We start from the raw sequence: 20,978 nt of genomic DNA, 5'->3' as shown, positions 1-20,978 counted from the left end.
TGAGCAGCAAATATTAAACCTTCCATTTCTTTCTTGATGGTTCCCATTTTAAGCTATGCCCATGTCAAGTTGTCATCACATTTTCCTTCAATGTTTTTTAAGTGCTGTCCATTATATTATTATTATTAATATTAATATTAATAATAATTATTAATATTATACAAATTTTACAATAACAGCAGCAGACATGCAAAAAACTGTGCTACTTGGAACATCGTACATTTTAAGAAGATGGTTGATACCTAGGATGCTGGCAGCAACCCGTATCTACCATCAGCGCCAATCAATTATATCTGTGATACATTTTTAAATGTTCAGTCGACTGAGTTTCATGTTTAATGAATAAAAGAGATAATAATTTTTAAAAACCAAAGAAATACAATACCTCAAAGGGCACTAGGTCCACTTGATGGACCACTTGAACTTTTTACGCTGTCAGTTTTCTATGTTTCTATGTTTTGTTGTATAGATGCAGCATTTGTCAAGAAAAAATGAAGAAAAAAATCACTTTTCTTTATATTCTTGCTTGAAATTCCATGATTAAAAAGATTTCTTTTCTCACCCATGATATCTATGTTTATCCCTATGTCATTCTTGATGTAAATTTTTATCCTGAGTCCAAACAAAATGTTACAAAAAGTTACTAATTTTGCAACATATCCTTTATGTCCAGTTGTGCGAACAAAAAGATGAAAGCAAATCATGTAGTACTCTTTATTTTTATATTATAGCAAGCTCACATTTTAACTTCTTAAAGAGGGAAGGAATTGAAATTCTACATGGAGGAGAAGGGATGGCACACCTTTTCTCCTTCCTCTTCCTCTAGTCACAGCTGCCTGCTGAAGTTTACCCATCTGCTGCAGAGGGAAACAAGGCATCAGTACTTTGTTTCAAGTTTGGTCTTTAACATGTCACTGGGATAGAAGGCTATGAGTTCACATAATCATATTTGTAAATAGTGATGTGATATAATTAACAATATTTTCTTGTACATTACATTTTAGTCACATTTTAAAAAATGATTTAGAAATAAAATACTAGAGAAAAGTAAAGTCCTACACTTAGGAAAGAAAAACCAAAAATACACATATAGACTGGGTGAAACAGGCTTAATAGCAGTAACTGTGAGAGGGATCTTGGAGTCTTAGTGGACAACCAGCTAAATATGAGCCAGCAGTGCATAAGCGCACCAACGTGCCTACTGTCCTTATCCTATTGTTTCTTTTATATATTTTTTATTTTTCTTATATGTATCCATGTATTCATAACTATGTTTTTACTTATACCTATTATCTTGTAAGCAACTGACAAATAAAATAAATAAATAAAATGAATACAGAAAGTGTGCAACAGCAGACAAAAAAGCTAATGCAATCCTAAATTGCATTAACAGAGGGATACAATCAAGATCAAGTGAGGTACTAATACCACTCTATAAAGACTTAGTAAGACCACACCTAGAATACTGCACCCAGTTTTGTCACCACACTATAAAAAAGATGTTGAGACTCTAAAAAAAGAGAAGAGCAACCAGGATGACTAGGGGACTGGAGACTAAAACATACAATGAACAGTTACAGGAACTGGGCATGGCTAGTCTAGTGAAGAAAAGGACCAGGAGAGACATGATAGCAGTGTTCCAATATTTCAGGGGCTGCCATAGAGAGGAAGGGGTCAAGCTATTTTCTAAAGCACCTTAAAAAAACAAGGAATAATGGATGGAAACTGAACAGGGAGAGATTCAACCTGGAAATAAGGAGAAACTTTCTGACAGTGAGAACAATCAACTAATGGAACAGTTTGCCCTCGGAAGTTGTGGGAGCTTCGTCACTGGAAGCTTTCAAGAAGAGATTGGACTCCCATCTGTCAGAAATGGTGTAAGGTCTCCTGCTTGGGTGGGGGTTGGACTAGAGGACCTACAAGGTCCCTTCCAACTCTGATTATCTGTTATCTGTTAACTTTTAAATATTTTCACTTCAATATTGTGTGAATTATTTCTTTCTTTCTACAACCAAAGTAGCCACATGCAACCCCAAATTATTATATTATAGTTGTGGTTTGTTTCATGGCAGGTTTCGAAAAGTTCAAGGGGAATTCATTCCACAGCCAAAATTACAAGGATTCAGAAGGATTTGAAGGGAAGACTGTTGTGATCATTGGAATGGGAAATTCAGCTGCTGACATTGCTGTGGAGATCTGCAAGAAAGCAAAGAAGGTAAAGGGAGAATAAGTTGTTTGGGGGAGATTATAATATTTCAGATGTGGTCTTAAGATTTTGCAGCAGGTCCAAAGCATGAAAGAAGACTCAATTCAAAAAGAACATGCACACGCACACACAAGAGAATAGGATTAGGGGAAGTGAAAGAGATACAGAAAAATATAGGTATAAATATAAAAATTGCATACCATACTCCTGAGGTTTTTTTTTTTTTTTACAAAAACAGATGGTTAGAAGGGATCCTTGAAAGGAGTAACATGATATTGGATCATGCATCCATCAGTTTCTTACAAAAAGAAAAATCTCCCTAGGCCTTCTCTGCTTTTCTTGAATTGTAGAATCCATTTGCCAAAACATAAAACCCAATCTTGTTAATGGAAAGCAAAACAAATTCATTCTTGGCTTCATCAAAATAAAAGAGGACAAAAGAGGTTTCACTTTTCAACCATGCAAACACTCATGTAATAATTCTGGAATAAATTCAGAATTTGCCAGATTAAAATAATCCCACATATTCTGTACCCAAATGGATTACCAAGAAAGGGAGGATAATTCCCCTTTTACCTCTAATTTCAGTGTGCCAGAATTAAAAAAACAGATAAACCACAGAAAAAATATGACTGTCAGGACTCCAACAAATCCACCCCCATTCAAATCATTAGTCTCTAGCCACATCTCAGAGAAAAGAAAATTGAGAAATTAGAAATGGACATGTTGGTTTTAGCTGGGTGCAGCCGATATTAAAATATATCATTCATTTCCCCCTTGACCCTGGTCTTCCCCCCACCTCCTGGATATGTATTCTCTAATGGGAACATCCATCCCCAAGAGTCATCAATCATGCTGTCCAATAATTTTCTTGCGCTCCAACAACTTTGGGCTGCCAGGGTGGTTATCTAGGCACTTAAGAATGCACTATTTTCCCCCACTCCCTTTTCCTGGCAGCTAAAAAGACCAAAAGAGTATCTTTTTAGATGACAAATGCAAACAAACGAATTTTAAATGTCTCAGGACAAACTCCATAGAAAAAGGCAAAAGTGATTTGTCAAATTCAAATGAATGCTATTCCAGCCCAATTCAGAGTGCTAATCTTGCTTCTGAGTTTTCCCTGTGTACATTGCTTTTTGAATAATATGAACTGCTTGCATCACAAATCTCACATATTTTGAAATTTGTTGCAACAGTTGAACATTCTGACCTTCATTAGAACCAGATAAACTTTACAATTTTGTAAGTGTTTGAATTGCTAAGAAATCTATTTCAAGCTAATTTAATGGTAACAATATTTTCAAAGAGCAAAGGATGTTTAAGATCTCTGAGCATTCACTGATCTTATAGCCACATTAAGTACTCTTCATTTCTGAGCAACAGAATAGCTTTATGGTACTAACATTTCCTTTTCTCAGATCTTCGGATATACTTTGGATATTGAAACCTCAAATTTGCTAGGTTTCATGTAGTTTGGCCTATTCTCTGACTTGGTATCATGGTTCTGTAGTATTTTTATTTTCATCATTTATTTGCATAGGAAATACCCACTAGGTGGGACATATTGGAATCCCATACCTCTACCAGCAAAGCAAAGAATTATAATATAATCAAGACAGTGGTGGGATTCAAAAAACTTTTCTACCGGTTCTGTAAGTGTGGCTTGGTAGGTGTGGTGAGGCTTGGTGGGTGTGGTGTGATGGCCGTGGCAGAGGAAGGATACTGTAAAATCTCCATTCCCTCCCCACTCCTGGGGGAAGATTACTGCAAAATTCCATTCAGTTCCCATCCCACTAACCTGCTTTCCAGCTCTGTTCTCCTGTGCAGGACAACAAAAAAAGATCCAGCTGATCAGCTGGGACTCAGGAGGCAGAGAATAGTTGGGGGAGGGGCCAGTCAGAGATGGTATTTGCCAGTTCCCTGAACTACTCAATATTTCTGCTACCAGTTCTCCAGAACTGGTCAGCACCTGTTGAATACCACCTCTGAATCAAGAGCTAAAATCTATAGCATCCCTCCTGTAACTACAGCATGAGTGTGTGGTGTATGCTGAAAAAAAAAAGCTGTTTCTTTGAGAATCAAAGCAATAATAACACCTCTAATTATAAATTAAATGATTAAAAATAACAGAAGACTATAGAAAAGTTCATATTTATAGAGTGGAAAACGATTATGAGAGCATCATGTACCTATACTCAAATGTTGCAGTAGGCTAAAGAAAAGAAAGTTGGTTTCAGGAAAAGGATAGCTTCAAAATAGATATCTTCAACCCTTCCCTTGTGGTTATATAGGTGGTCCTCAGTGCCAGGGGAGGCACTTGGGTGATGAGTCGAGTATCTGACAATGGCTATCCCTGGGACACCATCTATCACTCTCGTTTTATTAATTTTATCCGAAATTCTATCCCGTGGTTTGTTTTGAAATGGATGACAGAACAGAAGATGAATCAATGGTTCAATCATGAAAACTATGGCTTGGTGCCTCAAAACAGGTATATGAGGAGAAATGCATAATTATGTAATTGTCATGAGACTGTCTTTATAGTTATTGCTAGTTATTACAACAATCACTTGCAAAATTAGTAATTTAACCTTAAAGCTAGTCAAGGTATTGAATTGTGCTGAATTTCACCACCTGCACCATTCTGCAAAACCAAGCAAAATTGAATTGGTAAAAAATAAAATAAAATTTGATGAGTAAAGTTAAATAATCTTTGACTATCAGTATTAGTTTCCATTTATTTCTATGTTGAAAAACCACTTTAAAAACTCAGATATCTGTAAAAACATGTTTCTTACTGTGTCTCTTCATGGATCACTTTTGTTGCCTTGCTGATCTCCAGAGATTTATTCAGCAATAGCATCTACTCCTGAAATCCCTTCTACTTCTTGGGTATTAGTTTGCTGGTTGTTTTTGCAATGCAATATGAGAACTCTTTAATGAATACAGCATGGTCTTTACTGTATTGTACAGTCAAATAGGAATTAAATCGAATAGCAAAAATCAACAACCCAAATGTCTGAAATTGCAGAAAACCTCCCAATAGAGACAAGAACAACAAAAACCAATCAAGAGCAGAGCTTTCTACCTCTCCCTGTCCCCACCCGAAATGCCTGGGGAAACAGCCAAGTCTTTATTGGCTAGAGTATGTAGGAGAAGCAAGTGTGGTGTCTTTCAGTGACTTAATAGTCTTTCAATCATCTTCATTGCAAGTGTATTTGTATACTACAATTGTATAGGAAAACAGGCTGCTTTATGGAGAAAGACAAGCCTTCAAATGTCTAGTTTCCACTTTCAAGGTTTTTTTCTTTTCTTATTCTTTTAAAGAACATTAACAATGTATGCACTTTCTCAGGTTTAAAATAAATAGTGAGTTATTCATACCTATGCAAGGACAAAGTGAGAAATATCCTTTTTAAAAATGTTTATCTTTTCAACAAATCCCTCCCATCTCTACTTACAGGATTAAAGTGGGAGAAAATGTTGCAAAAAAAAATCTAGAGTTTTGAAGTTCCTATTTTCCTGATGAAAAAGAGGTTGTACCTGGCCTAAAGTCACCCAGTTGGCTTTCATGCCTAAGGCTGGACTATATCTCACAATCTCTTGGTTTATAGCGTGATGCCTTAACCACAAGACCGAACTGGCTCTTTTAAAAATTTTAATTAATTTTCAATTAAACATTTTACAATTGAAAATTAAGTTTAAAACTAGTTTTGAAAAAAATGGTAAATGTCATCAAATTTTAACAGGGAAACCGTTTTGTATAGAGTAAGAGTTATGTTGCAAAACTGTGGAGCGATGTTAGTGTAAACTGGCTTAAGAAAACTGGAATGAGTTCCTGAGGGAAGATAATGTTTATCTTCTGGGAAATGCTCTTCTCTTCACCGAATATGACAAAATTGAATTGCACAAAGTATTATGAAAGGTCAACTGGTGATACTATATTTTTCTTAGCAGTGCTTTCCATCTATTGTTTTGTACGTTTTAGGTATTTGATGAAAGAACCAGTGTTCAATGATGACCTGCCAAGCCGTATCCTGTGTGGATATGTGAGCGTGAAACCACTTGTCAGGCAATTCACAGAAACCTCGGCCATATTTGAAGATGGGACAGTAGTGGAGAATGTAGACATTGTCATCTTTGCAACAGGCTATAGCGTTGCATTCCCTTTCCTGGACAAATCAGTCCTTGAGGTAGAGGATAATCGTGTCCCACTGTATAAGCATGTCTTCCCTCCTTATCTGGAGAAGCCAACCTTGGCTGTTATCGGTCTCATCCAGCCTCTTGGGCCTATTATGCCCACTTCAGAACTGCAGGCACGCTGGGCTACAAGAGTCTTCAAGGGTAAGATTATAAAGAGGATGAATATTTTATATAAAGTGAGGTCAACAGTGGGCATCATGACCTACAGAGTATCGAGGGATAACAAGTTGAGTTAAAAAACTTGATATCTAACATTTGACACAGGATAATAATAAAAGGAAATGAAGAACACAATATTTACTCAAGGTACAGGTAGTCCTGAGAGTACAACCATTTATTTAATGACAATTCAAAACCACAATGACCTTGGTAAAAGTGACTTATGACTTCTGCTCACATTTAAGACCATTGCACCATCCTTGTGGTCATGAGATTGCAATTCAGGCATTGGAAAATGGCTTATGTTTACAATGGTTGCAGTGTCTTGCAGTTATGTGATTGCCATTTGCAATCTTTTTTGCTGATTTCCAACAAAAAAAAGGACAAAAATGCCAATTGGAGAAGCTGAATTTGCTTAATGACCACATGCTTTGCTTAATGTCTACGTGATTCACTTAATGTCTTCAGTAAAATTTGTTGCAAGTAAGGTCCATCTCAACTTATAACCACAAAAACTTATTACAGAAATTCTGGTCCCAATTCTGGTCATAAGTCCAGGACCAACTGTAATATGTATTATTCACTTATATAAACAAACCAGAATTTATTTGAGGTTGATAAACCACAGTTTGGAAACATTAGTTTGCTGTTGGCTTTTTGATAGGAAATGCAGTTTAAAGGTCCACCAAAGTTGCAGCCTTTTTAAATAAATATAATTTCATTTATATTTATTTTTCTTAGCAATTTTCATTTTATTCAAAAAAATTAAAATACAAAACTCAATTTTAAAACAACAACAAAAAGACACAAAGCATGCAAGACATTAAAAAGGAAAAGAAAAAATCCCATCATCTTTTCACATATTATCCCCTCTAGGTTGAGTATTGAGTAATACATGGCTACACTATTAGTTCTAACCCCTTGTGAAACAGACCTCCTAATTTTTTAAAAATGAATAAATCTATTTGCAAACTACTGACCCATCATCTATATGCTACATTAATGACAAAAAAACTCCAAATATTTTGCAAATTAAAAGGGAACAAATACCTTACGATGAGAGTCCAATATTAATGTAAATAAATGAAAACACTTCAAAATCCACAAGCACATTATGTTTACATACTGAAAACAAAAGTTATTTAGAATAGCATAAATCAAAGGAAAAAGAAAAAAGAGAACAGCTAAAGTCCAGAACGGGTTTGAAATAAATCAGCATTCAGCCAGCCAATCTACTAGAGAAAAAGCAAAATAAAAATTCAAAAAGTGAAATTAAGACACAGGCATACTTTAAAAAAAAAACCCAACCAAAATGCTAACAGGAAGATGGATACCCAAGACTTTCTGATCATTCCCAAAGGGAACTGGGATCTTCAAGATTCCCTTTCCCAAATGGGTCCACAGCTGTCCCAGAATCATCTTGGGCCATTCCCTATGTGCTCCTATTCAAATCCAGGGAGGAGCACTGCCGGAGAGCAACTTTAGGCATCAAAATTGGCAGATTGCCAGCAAAAGAGAAAAATCTCCTTACTGCTCAGCAGCCATCTTGAGGAGGACTGTTTATGTTTTAAATATAACCAAATTGATCTAGATTGTTTTGACTGCAGGTACTTCTTGAGATATGACCAAAATGGAGAAAGCACATTACTGTCTCATGTTTCTTTATAAAACAGTGTTGTTCTGACTCAACCGGGTTCCCAAAGAGCAAACACAGACTAAGGCAGCAGCCCCTACCTTTTAGGTTTAATAACGAATGCTGTTCCTTTACAGATAAAAGGCTGCTTCCCACTAATTAGCTCCGACAAGAAAGAGTCTTGCCAAAGTGTTCGTCAATGCTGCCAAAAACCCAGAGATAAGAACTAATTTACAAGATTCTACAAACATGAACTAAGATGTCCGCAAGTTGAGCTTCAGAGCTTCTTTGCTGTCTGAAAAGAACGCTTTTCCAAACCTGGCTTTTATCCTCTTGAGGAAGGGGCCTTTACCTTGCAGTCTTACTCCCGAGTCGCCTGTGCTGCTATAATTGTTCTTTCCTCCGAGCAATCCTTCGTGCACGTGCACTTGGCACAGGCTCCTCGGGAACCTCATCACTGCTGCCAGCCCCCACAATCTCTGAAGGCCACTCCCTGATGGGTCTGGCCCCTCATCAGAGTCCTCGCTCTCCTCAGCCATCTGCACCTGCTGCCGGCTTACCACAACAAGTGTATACTGAAGCTTTGCAGAAGTTATCTTTGTATATTTCTTAAGCCAAGAAATATTTGTTTTCTAAATCCTTCCCCTGGAAACAACTTCACTAACATGAACTCTGATTAAGATATAGAATAGCTGGTTAGAACAAGTGGTGGCTTTTGCTTCTCTTTGCAGCCTGCCTACTTCACACAGAAGTCTATATTTCTCTCAGTTTTGTACATCTTTAAAAAATAAAAGAAGAGGAAGAGGAAAAAGAAGTATCACAATCTTCCAGCTCTATAATTTTTAAACTTTTTCAAGCTCTGGAACGTATCTTTTCTTAGATAAAAGAAAAAAAATTGATACGATAGTAAACAAGGTACTAGTGATAGAAGATTGGCTGAATTTAAGTGAACTGTTTTTTAAAATCTTTAGACTCACAGAATCCCAAGTTAATTTTTCACTAAGACACTTTACATTTGCAAACCAAGCGTTTGTGTATTGTGGAGTACTTAACAATTAAGTGTCCTATGGTTTCTATGCTCTTTCTTGAGCAAATCAGAAAACCTTATTGATAGGATCTGATTGATTATTCTACTATCTTTTGCAAGAATCCCAACTGTCATTTTTAGAAAATCCTGAGGTATAGCAATTTCAGTACTCAGCATGTGGTCCTCAATGGAATTACAGCCAGATGCAGCAGAACATGCAGTGGGGTACCCCAAGGTTCTGTCTTTGGCCCAGTTGTCTTCAATGTCTTCATAAATAACCTAGATTAGAAAATTGAAAGGGAGATGATCAAATTTGTGGATGACACTAAGCTGTGGGAAATTGGTCACACTTTGGAAGAGAGACTCAAGATTTGGAATGATCTTGACAGACTTGGACCCTAACCAACAAGATGCAACAAAGTGAGAAAATGTAAGGTCCTGCACAGGTGCAGAATAGGCAGTATCTGGCTCAACAGAAGTACTTGTGAGAAGAAGCAAGGACTTCTAGTGGATCACTGCTTCAGTACAAACCCGCAGTGTGATGCAGCTGCCAAAAAAGTCAATTCAGTTCTAGGCAGCATCAAAAAAAGGGATAGCATCAAGGTCATAAAGAAATGATAATAACCCTTTAAATAATAAGGCCACAGTTACTGTGTCAAGTTCTGGTCACCACAATATAAAAAAGAGATAAGAAAGAATGCAGAGAACAGCAACAAAGATGATTAGGGAACTGGAGGCTAAAACATATAAAAAACAGTTTCACTAGAGCCTAAACTGCAGGGTGAATGGCTAAGGGCTTAACTAGATATGTTTAGCCCAACAAACAGAAGGATTAAGGTTGATAGCTGTCATCCAATATTTGAGGGGCTGTCGTAGGGGATCAACTTATGTTCCATGTACCTGAGGGCAGGACAGAAGTAACATTAAAGAGAGATCCAATCTAATTTCCTAACAGTGAGAACAATTAATTAATGAAACAGCTTGCCTTCTAGAATTGTAGAATTATGTATGCTCCATTGCTGGAGGTTTTCAAGAAAATATTGGACAACCATTTGTTCAGGATAGAATAAGGTCTCCTACCTTGGCCAAAAAGATACATTTTGGAAGCTTAAAGAATCGATTGGGCTCTTCTACTGCTGCTCTCTAACATTTTTGGCTGAAAAATAGGAAGTTTAGGATTAGAAGCCATTGATAACCCAATTCATCACAAGTTTGAATCACTTTTAAAACCATCTAAACTGGTGACCACCACTCAATGCAAGTGAATTTGACAGATTAGTTGTATATAAGCTAAAATAATAAACTAATAAAGGAGAATATTTGTAGCTCAGGGTTGAAATTAGGGGTCTTTGGTGCTCTCTGAGCTTGGTTTTTTTCTTGCAGACTGATGATATTACCTAGTTTGGGTAATGAAACTTCTGCAAGAAAACAACCAAGCTCAGAGAGCATCAAAGATCCTTCAAAATAGCAAATGACAGTAAAGGAAAGAATCAAAATGACTGGTGCAGCTATATAAATTATATTCCTAATTATCTATGAAGTTGATGGACAATGTGTGCATATAGGTTGGTGTAATATGTTCATCATTAGAATATAAAGATAAGATAATCTTGCCCTTTTAATCTTTTTTCCTCCCCCCCATTTTCATCATTGAAACAATGAATGACTTTTCAATTTTTGATTCAAAAGTACACTTTAAGTAACATAGACAAAGGCTTTAATACATAGAGTATGGGGAAAATTGAAGAAATGATAAGGGGAAGTGATATTAAAAATTTTCTCTGCTACTGTCACCCGCTCCAAGCAGAATAATCTCTATATATTAGTTATCAAAATTATAAGAAAAAGCAGATGACAGTGATAATGACTATAAAAACAATAGCAACCACGTCTAGGATTTTTATATCACTGGGAAGAAAAATAGGATTCTATCTTTTTGGAGGGCAAGAGTGAGTTATAAACCAATTATATTGTATATGTGTATGCCTTATGTAAAAATGGAATGGACTGAGATGACTATCGTGCTGTGATGTCTTCTAAGAGGCATAAGTGACTTGTTCAGGTTTTTCTCCCTAGGGTTAAGCCTTCTGCCTTCAGAGCGTGCCATGATTGCTGATACCATTAAAAGAAATGAGAAGAGGACTAAGTGGTAAGAGAACTCTCTTAAACATTGGCATATATAGAGAGGGTAACAGGTAGCAAGCAATGAAGCCTGTGTTGTAATGGTTACAGTGCAAACATTGTCCATTATATATTTGCATGCAATATCATCATGCAAGTAGAAAAGAACAGAAGTTGCCTTATGACATCACAACACACATTTTGACATTTGGGCATCAGTATGGTTAGGACTGGATAATTGTATCCTAAAGAACATCAATCTTCCTTATTTGGAGACACTTCTCCATCTTATAAAGCTTTCCAAATGTGAACAAATTTGATGGGACTAAACATGATGATATGTTATTAATACTCTCTGCTATAGATAGGTGGGCAATAGCTTTTTAAAATAGTTTAACTTGAGAGAAAAATCAGGAAACATGCCTTGGCATGGATTTATAACATTAAAATATTATAAATATACTTATTTGCTCACCATGAAATAATTAAGAATGTTTTCATATCAATAATGTAAAACCAAATATCAACAGGTTATCAGATGATTAGTGAGGGGAGCTGGATAGTAGCATTATTATTTGGTTTTCTTGTTTCTAACTCATCTAAAATTTTGTTTAGCAAATATTTTTGTTCAGACATAAAATGCTGCCAGGAAGAAAGAAAATACAAAATCTGGCATAGAGAGTTTTTTCTTTTCAAAATAGGGATGGTCCAATCAAGTGATCAAAATGTGGCATTTTTACATTACTTTTAATAACATTCCACAAAATTTTAATTCACTTTGTGCCAAGGATATGTGGTAAGTGGGACGGGTAGAATTGACAATCTACTGTTGGAAGGAAAATAATTATTTCCATCACAGAATTGCAACTCTTCTCAACTATTGTTTCTTTATTTCCCCCACAAAGGTTTGGCACCAGCCGCAGTCAGTCAATCCAAACCGTTTTCATAGATTACCTGGACGAGCTTGCTGCAGCCTTGGGATCAAAGCCAGATCTATTCTCACTGCTATTGTGGGATCCCATACTGGCCTGGGCCATGTTTTTTGGACCCTGCAACCCTTTTCAGTTCCGTTTGAAGGGGCCAGGAAAGTGGACTGGAGCCAGGGATGCCATCCTCACCCAGAACGAGCGGATCATTAAACCCACAAAAACACGAGTTGTGAGCAATTCTTCAAACCACACTCTGTTCTCTCTGCTCACAGCCATTGGTTTCCTTGGTATCTTGGCTGCATTTTTCTTTTTCCTTATTCAGCACTGATCTTCACCTTAAAACACATTAGTGACAATTGCTTATGTCCAAACTCTGCTTTCTATTCCTCTAATGACATCATCACAAGCTTACCATTTATACCAGGGGTGTCAAACTCAATTTCATTGAGGGCCGGATCAGCATTGTAATTGTCCTCCAGGGGCATGGTCAGAGCAGGCAATTGGGTGTGACTCAGGGGCATGGCTAGTTTGATGACTCACGTGGGTGGTGCCTGTGGGCACCAGGCGGGATTGAGAAGGGAATCCAGGGGTCTCTGGTGGGTGGGGTGGAGGATTCGTCCTGTGGGATGAGGTGAGGCAAGGCAGGGGGCAGGGCAGCTACAGCCAGAAACCATTGGCCACCACGCACTTCCCTTGTGTGCGAGGGAATGGTTTCCAGCTGTAGCCACAGCCTGCGGGCCCCTTAGCTGGTGCACACTGCAGCTCCGGAGCCCACTACCAGCACTGGGCTGGCTGTCCATGTGGACCGCTGGATGCGCTTACTCCGTCTCACTGCCTGTTTTGGCTTGTGGCTGGAGAGCAGTTGCCGCTGGTCATCAACTCAGCCCCTTCATGGGTCATGCCTTTGTGTGGAATGCATGCCCCTCATCTTGGTCTCATGCACCGAATGCACCTTGGCCTTGCGGGGTGCTGCTGCTCAGCACACCCACCCAGCCCGAAGGAGGCGAAGCAGCCAGCTAGAAAGGCCGAGTAGAGGTGATAGAGCACACCCAGGCCCAGCAGGCAAAAGATGGCCACTGCAAGTGGGAAAAACCAGATCTCCATCAGTGCCACAGCCTCCCAGGCCCAGTAGAGATGTGGGGAAGGCATGCAATCCTGGCTGAGCCTGGGCAGCCATGGTGCAGATGGAGATCCAGCTTTCCCCATTTGCGATGGCCGCCTTTTGCCTGCTGGGCCTGGGTATGCTCTACCACTCTACTTGGCCTTTCTAGCTGGATGCTTCACCTCCTTCGGGCCGGGTGGATCTGCTGAGCAGCAGCACCCCGCAAGGCCAAGGTGCATCGGGTGCATGAGACCAAGATGTATCAGGTGCATGAGGGGAATGCACTCCACACACACACACTCCAGGCAGCGACACAGCAACTTAATGGACCTGCGCAAGCTGCTGGCAGCCTTGGTGGTGGCAGCAACCCATAGCAGTCCAAGGTGCGATGGGTGCACAAGAGGAACACACTCACAAGCCAAGGGCAAGACCCGCGAAGGAGCCAAGGAGGTGACCAGCAGTGACCTGTTTTCCAACTGCAAGCCAAAACAGACAGTAAGAGTAGGTGGGCTGATGGTGCCTGGCAGCAGAAGCCGCCACCCACCCTCCTCACCTTGTCTTGGCCCATGGCAGTGGCAGTAGCTGGAGGCAGAGGCACAGGGGTGGGGCATGCAGTCTGGCCTGCTGGATGCACTGGGCAGCCACCTGTCCTGTCCCAGCCAGGTGCATCTGGTGGTCTGTATCACATGCCTCCCCACCAACTCTGCCTGATGCCAGTACTGCCATTCCTGCTTCTTGGAGGGCCAACTGTGGAGCCCCTGCTGCCGGACATTTCCACCCCACACACACATACCTGAAAGGCTGGTAAGTACAGCCATCCTAGAAATGGTAAGGGGCTGGCCCAAGTTGCTTTGGCCCATCCCATCCCAGTGGGCACGTGTGCATACAGGAGGCAGGGGGCGCACACATGCACAGGCCTGGCTCACCCCATCCAAGCATGCGTGCATGAGTCCACCTCCTGTGCGCATGTGTACCTGCTGGGATAGGATGGGCCAAGCAATACAGGCCAGCCCCTTACCCAGGGTGCGATTCAGTTTTTTTTAACAACAGGTTCTTTGGGTGTGCCCTAAATACCAATCATTAGATTAAAAATACCTGCAAGCCAGAGTTACAAATCAGGCAGGGTGCCAGAGCACCTTGGGAAATGAAAATAGTTAAAATGCAGTGATAACTATCAAGCAGCCAACTCTTCTCATAAAGTGAAACCCTTTAGCAGAGAGGTCATTTAAGCTCTCCAAAAAGAGCACACCCAGGAAAAGCAATCCTTAGATCCATTTGCACCACTTAAAAATACCAGCTGGTCTCACTCACCTCACAAGATATCCTAAGGAAATCACCCAGATTTAAGTAAAGGTCACATGCCCCCCAGAAAGGCAGTAAAAAAAATCAGTGCCAAGCTTGCATCCTGCCTTTTGGAAGTATACCCCCAAAAGGACAGTGCCAGATAGCACTAAAGCAGTGAGGAAGACCCCCTCCCCAGATAGAAAAAAAACCCGATGAGGCAGGAAAAAATTCAAACACAATACAAATAATTAAATCACAACAGTAGCTGCTGCTTGTTGAAGCTGAATAGGGAAAGTTATCCCTCCAATAAACACAGGATTAAACATCACCAAGCACAAAATTAACTTTTACCAAAAAACAGTTTTAGACCAAAACTCAGAAAGGGTATGTAAACTCAAACTCAAAGAGCTTGGTTTTTACGCTAAAACTGCCATCATGGTTGATGTAGTATAAAGTAGAGCTTAATGTTTTATTCAAATTCACCTAATTTGTCTATACAATTAATCCTGGACCAATAAATAAAGATCTTTTACTTCTTAACTGACAAAGTGCAATATGTAGTGGGAATGAAAAGTTTAAAGCCGATGTTTTTTCAATTGCCTTCAGTCAGACAATTTTCAGATGGTTGGTTGTGCAGATCAAAATGACTCAGACATACATGCATACATCAGATGACTCTGTAGCTTTAAGCTTATGAAAACAAGGAAAGCCTTTTTTCCTGTGTTTCTCCATCAATTGGTTTTATACAGATTTAGTTTCCCTGTGCTTAGTTGGTGATCTCTACCCTACTAGGAGTGTCATGGTTGGCCTGCTTCACAGCCCAAATTCTCCTATTACAGCAATATTGATTCGACTGGTCAAAGGAACCAAATATCAGGAATCTTAATGTCAATGATTTTAAGGAGGCTGAGATCAGGTGCTGTAGCAAGCAAAAACATGGGTTCATCATATATTATTTCCTCTTCAGTTTCTCTGAAGAGCTATTACTCTTCAGTCAACCTATTCACCAAAGCACCAGAAGGAAGGACAAGAAGTAACAGATGGAAACCTAGCAAGGAAAGATCCAGTCTAGAACAAAGGATCAGTTTCCTGACAATGAGAACAATTAATCAGGCTTGCCTTCAGTGATTGTGGGCGCTCCATCACTGGTTTTTAAAAAGAGAACTGACAGCCATTTGTCTGGAATGGTATAGGGTCTCCTACTTGAGCAGGGGTTGGCTTAGAAGACCTCCAAGGCCCTTCCATTTTTGTTATTCTATATACTGTAGAAACAAGTGTTGCTTTATCTGTTAAAAGATAACCCTCAGAACAAAGGTTAATGAAACTATACAAAAAGTATACAGTTTATTCCAAATTTTCAAAAAGATACCAAACGGTGTGGATGTATTGGTGGTGGGGGAGTGTTTCCTGGGAGGAAGAGAACATAGGAATTGCTTTTGGATTTATGTTTCAGATGTACAAAGTGATATTCGGAAATTTCACATTAAACATCATTGATTGCATGATAGATGTCTATTCAACATCTGCCTCTGAAGAGTAACTGCTGATTGACTGGCGGTTCTTGGTGACCCAATACACTCACAAGCATGTAAATTTGTCTATGCCCACTGGATATGCTAGCTTAGTGATAGAAGTTTGTATGAAATAGGAAATGTATTTTGTTTTTCAATTTCAATTTCATTGTACTGGAATGAAAATTGGCTTAATTTGTCTTTCATTCAGGAGCCATAAGAGTAAGTGAGATGGCAGTCCATGATGAATTTTACTATTTAGTCAGCTTGTAGACAGATTTATAAAATGAATATTTTTTAAAAGGTTGACAGGGCATATTAAGTATTAACATACTCACCTGCAATTGGTCGGTCCGTGGCAGCGGGAAATTTGAAGAGCCATCACTGGCCACAGCCGCGAGCAGCCCGACTGTAAAAGGGCTGCCATGGTTTCTTCAGCACTCAGTCCCAGAATGAAGTAAAGACAAATGGTTACTACGCTGCTGTCCTGAGTCTCATTCCCACGATCCAACACTGGAGACGAGGGTGGGATACTGAGACAAAGGAAACCAGCGAGCACATGATGACTGACAAAAACCGGCAACCCATTGAGACGAAATGGCCGGAAACCACACACCACCCGCACCGTTCGATCCAGCAACCAAAGACTGGGAATTGTACATTGACCAATTCCTCATGTTCCTCAAAGGGAGCAACCTCAATAACATATCTGAACACAGGAAGAGAGCTGTCTTCCTCACACATTGCGGTCCCACCGTATTCAAGATGGACAAAGTGTTAGTGGCACCCACCAACGTGAAAACGATGGTCTGGCTGGATCTGGAAAGAATACTGAAGGCTCACTACACACCAATCGTTTCCTGCCTCATAAAACAACACAAATTTTATCGGCGGAACCAAAATGAAGGCGAGAGCATCAGCGATTTCATTGCAACTCTAAGGGACATCGCCGGAGCATGAGAATTCCTAAACATGGATGAAGCCATGAGAGACCAAGTGGTCCTGGGACTGAGAGATCTTACACTACAAGGTCGACCATGAACAAAACCTAAAATAACACTCAAGGAAGCAATAGAAGAGGCTACTGCAGCAGAAGCAACGCAGAAATCGGCGGCCGCCATGCAGAAAATGAATAAAGTGCCACCGGAAACCCCCCAAAACACTACCACAACCCACCACGAGGACATCGAGTCCACATCAGAAGACACTGAGGAAGGAGAAGGGTTAAATCAACTCTGTTTGGAACAGGGCAGAAGGGACCAGAACATAAAAAGGAAGGGATTTCGTTGCACTGGCTGCGAGGGGAACCATCCACGTTCCGAGTGCCGTTTCCTAGATGCAATCTGCAAGCATCGTGAATGGTGGGGACATATTGCTAGGGCACGCTGAGCAAGAAAAAACTACGGCCCCAGACAAAAATGGAACACACACACACCCCGAGAGAGGGAGAAACGAACAGGGAGCAATTGGAACCAAAACAACTGAAACAGGTGAGGAAAGGAGGCAAGCAACGGAAGAGATGAAACACACCAGACGGTGACCATCGGACACTCCAACACGACAAACACCAGGAAAGTCTATGTCCAGGTAACCATAGAGTGCCAACCCTGTCGGATGGAAGTGGATTCCAGCTCATATTTTTCAATGGTATCATGGGACACTATAAAAAGATTGATACCAAACATAAACTGGGAAGATCGAAAGACGAACACTAATGCTGAAAGACTACCAGGGAAACAAAATACCCCTAGTGGGCACCGGAAAATTCAAGGTAACATTCAAAAAATACACCAGAGTCCTTCCACTAACCATAGTTGACCGGAATCGGCCAAGCCTACTGGGACTTGAATGGTTTGCACTTTTGGGAATCGAAGACACAGGAATAAACAATATCACCGAGACAGAGTGGAAAGGGGACCTGATGGAAGAATTCCGAAACATGTTTGACAGACAGCTGGCTAAGTACCAGGGGTCCCCAATTTCCTTTAATCTAAACCCAACCATAGCCCCTATAAGATTAAAGGTGAGGCAGGTTCCTTTCGCACTCAAACCAAAGATCGATGAGCAATTGGACAAGGGGTCCTAGAGCCAATTGACCATGCAAAGTGGGAAACCCCAATTGTTACGCCAATTAAACCAGATGGGTCTGTGTGCAGCTTCGGAAACTACAAAGCAACCCTTAACCATGCGCTCCAACAAAGCACATACCCTGTCCCAGTGGTACAGCATCTATTACATTCCCTTGGGGGGGGGAAATCTTCATGAAACTAGACCTCACACAGGCCTACCAACAAATACCCGTCGACCCCGAAACAGCAGAAGCCCAGACAATTATAATGCACAGGGGGGCATTCAAATGCAACAGATTACAGTTTGCCATCAGTGTTGTGCCATGGGTGTTCCAGAGCTTAATGGAACGCCTATTGCAGGAGATAAAAGGGGTGGTGCCATACTTTGATGATGTCCTTGTATCAGCCAAGGACAAAGAACAATTGCAGGACGGCCTAAGGGAAGTCCTAAGTAAATTCAAGGAGGTGGGACTACAAGTAAAAAAGGAGAAGTTCCAATTAGCCGCCAGCAAAGTTGAATTCCTGGGATACCTTATAGACAGCAAAGGACCACAGAAAATAAAGTCAGAGCAATCAAGGAAGCCCCCAGACCCGCGAATAAAATTGATCTGCAAGCTTTCTTAAGACTCATTAACTTTTATAATATATTCCTACCACAGAAAGCAACAATTGCGAACCACTACACAGGTTGCTTGACAAGAAAGCAACCTGGACCTGGGGGCGACGGGAAGAAACAGCATTCCAGGAAATAAAAAACTTGATCACATCAGACCGCGTACTAATACAATACAGCGAAACACTCCCAGTAACCCTAACCTGAGACACATCACCTTTCAGCATAGGCGCTATCCTCAGCCACATATTACCAAATGAGAAAGAAGCACCCAGAGCATTCTATTCAAAAACCCTGTCAAAGCCAGAGCAGAACTACAGCCAACTAGACAAAGAGGCATTGGCCACTGTCACTGGAATAAAGCGTTTCCATGAATATATCTATGGGAGAACTTTCACACTAGTCACAGATCACAAGCCACTCCTGGGCATCAATGCAGGAAACAAAGTTGCATCTAACATACTGTCACCCTGAATGATGCAGTGGTTGGAATTCTTGGCTGCCTACAACTACAATTTAACATGCCAGCCCGGAAAGGACATAAATCATGCTGACGCACTTAACGGTTGCCCTCTACTGGACATAGAAGATGAACCAGCACCAACCACATTGACCCTTCAAATAGAGACATTAGAAAACCTACCCATAACAGCAGCAGACATCGCTAGAGAAATGACTAGAGACAAAACTCTGGCACGAATTTTAAATTGGGTAGGAAAAGGATGGCCAGAGACTGAGATTGACAAGACCGCCAAACCGTTCCAGAATAGACAAACAGAACTCTCAATGCTGAAGGGGTGCGTACTATGGGGGGATCGGGTGGACATACCAGACGTTTTAAGGAAAAGCATACTAGAAATGCTACATGAGGGACACCTGGGTATTGTAAAAATGAAATCCCTGGCAAGGAGTTATGTATGGTGGCTAGAAATGGATAAGGAGATAGGGGACTGGGTGGCAATGTGTAAATGCTGCCAGGAATCTAGGCCAACACCCCCACAGCACCAAAACACAAATGGGAAACACCAAGGGGACCATGGTCAAGATTACACATTGATTTTGCAGGCCCAACCAAAGGACACACATTTCTAATAGTCATAGACACTTACTTCAAATGGCTAGAGGTAAGCATCATGCACTCCACCACGACAGAAGCCATCATTAGTTATCTCAGGAAACTTTTTGCAACACATAGATTGCCACAAACCCTGACAACTACAGACACACAACAACCACTACTAACACTAGCCCCAATCAGAAAACGCAAGCTCGTACCTGGGACCAGGGAAGAAGGCAGATCAGGGAGACAGAAACAGGTCCAGAAGGATAGCGGGGAAGCAGTCCCTGGCGGGAGCGGCTAAGCCAACTCAACCAGCCAGGAAATTCCTGGCGGGAGCAGCATGGCTGACTCAACCTTCCAGGAGGTTCCAAGAAGGACGGGAGGAACAACAGATCCATTAAAATGATCCAGAGGCCAAACCACAACTGAGTTGCGCAGGTCCAGTTGGACCCATAAAAGCCCCGCCTCCCTATGTGATTACGTACGGTAGGCGAGGCTCAGACTGGTTGGACCGGACCAGGTGGGGAGGGGTGTTATGTATTAACATACTCACCTGCAATTGGTTGGTCCGTGGTGGTGGGAAATTTGAAGAGCCATCACTGGCCACAACCATGAGCAGCCCGACTGTAAAAGGGCACTTCTTCGGCACTCAGTCCTAGAATGAAGTAAAGACAAATGGTTACTACGCTGGTGTCCTGAGTCTCATTCCTGCGATCCAACAGGTCATTTAGGCAAAAATAACTCAGACATTTCTAACTGACATGCTGAAATGTTGGTGCCCAACATTTAAGACAAAAAGCTAAATTTTTCATCAGTCAAATGCCATGATCCTAAACCCTTTACCCACACTGAAACTGAATAGCACCAGTTCAATTGGAGCAACACAAAAATCATTGGCCATGCTACTACTTGTGAGTTCATTGAAGCCTGGCACTCCACAAGCAATTCCATCAACAGACACTGTGATGACCCATAGTCTCTCAAAATAACCCAAAACCCAAAACATATATTAAAGTCCGGTAAAGCCTTCAACTTAACTTCACTGTTTTATTAGGCAAAGT

General features: G+C 40.6%; 1 protein-coding gene across 2 annotated transcripts in view; it reads left to right on the top strand.

The window, feature by feature from the left end:
- The window catches only part of LOC113438148 (dimethylaniline monooxygenase [N-oxide-forming] 2-like), a 29,816-nt gene extending 14,612 nt beyond the window's left edge, over positions 1-15,204 (top strand). For both annotated transcript variants that reach the window (XM_026703406.2, XM_087930511.1), the window contains exons 5-9: positions 2,073-2,215; positions 4,498-4,697; positions 6,195-6,550; positions 11,305-11,377; positions 12,255-15,204. In XM_026703406.2, the coding sequence (XP_026559191.1) occupies positions 2,073-2,215; positions 4,498-4,697; positions 6,195-6,550; positions 11,305-11,377; positions 12,255-12,606 (1,124 nt within the window). In that variant the 3' untranslated portion in view covers positions 12,607-15,204. The remainder of the gene's footprint in view (positions 1-2,072; positions 2,216-4,497; positions 4,698-6,194; positions 6,551-11,304; positions 11,378-12,254) is intronic.
- Positions 15,205-20,978: the final 5,774 nt, after the last annotated feature.

Source organism: Pseudonaja textilis, chromosome 3 (assembly GCF_049901715.1).
Source record: "Pseudonaja textilis isolate UNSWEBS1 chromosome 3, rPseTex1.2, whole genome shotgun sequence".
Classification (NCBI taxonomy): Eukaryota; Metazoa; Chordata; class Lepidosauria; order Squamata; family Elapidae; genus Pseudonaja; species Pseudonaja textilis.
The sequence above is the reverse complement of the archived record's forward strand: the minus strand, read 5'-3'. Positions and strand labels throughout refer to the sequence as shown.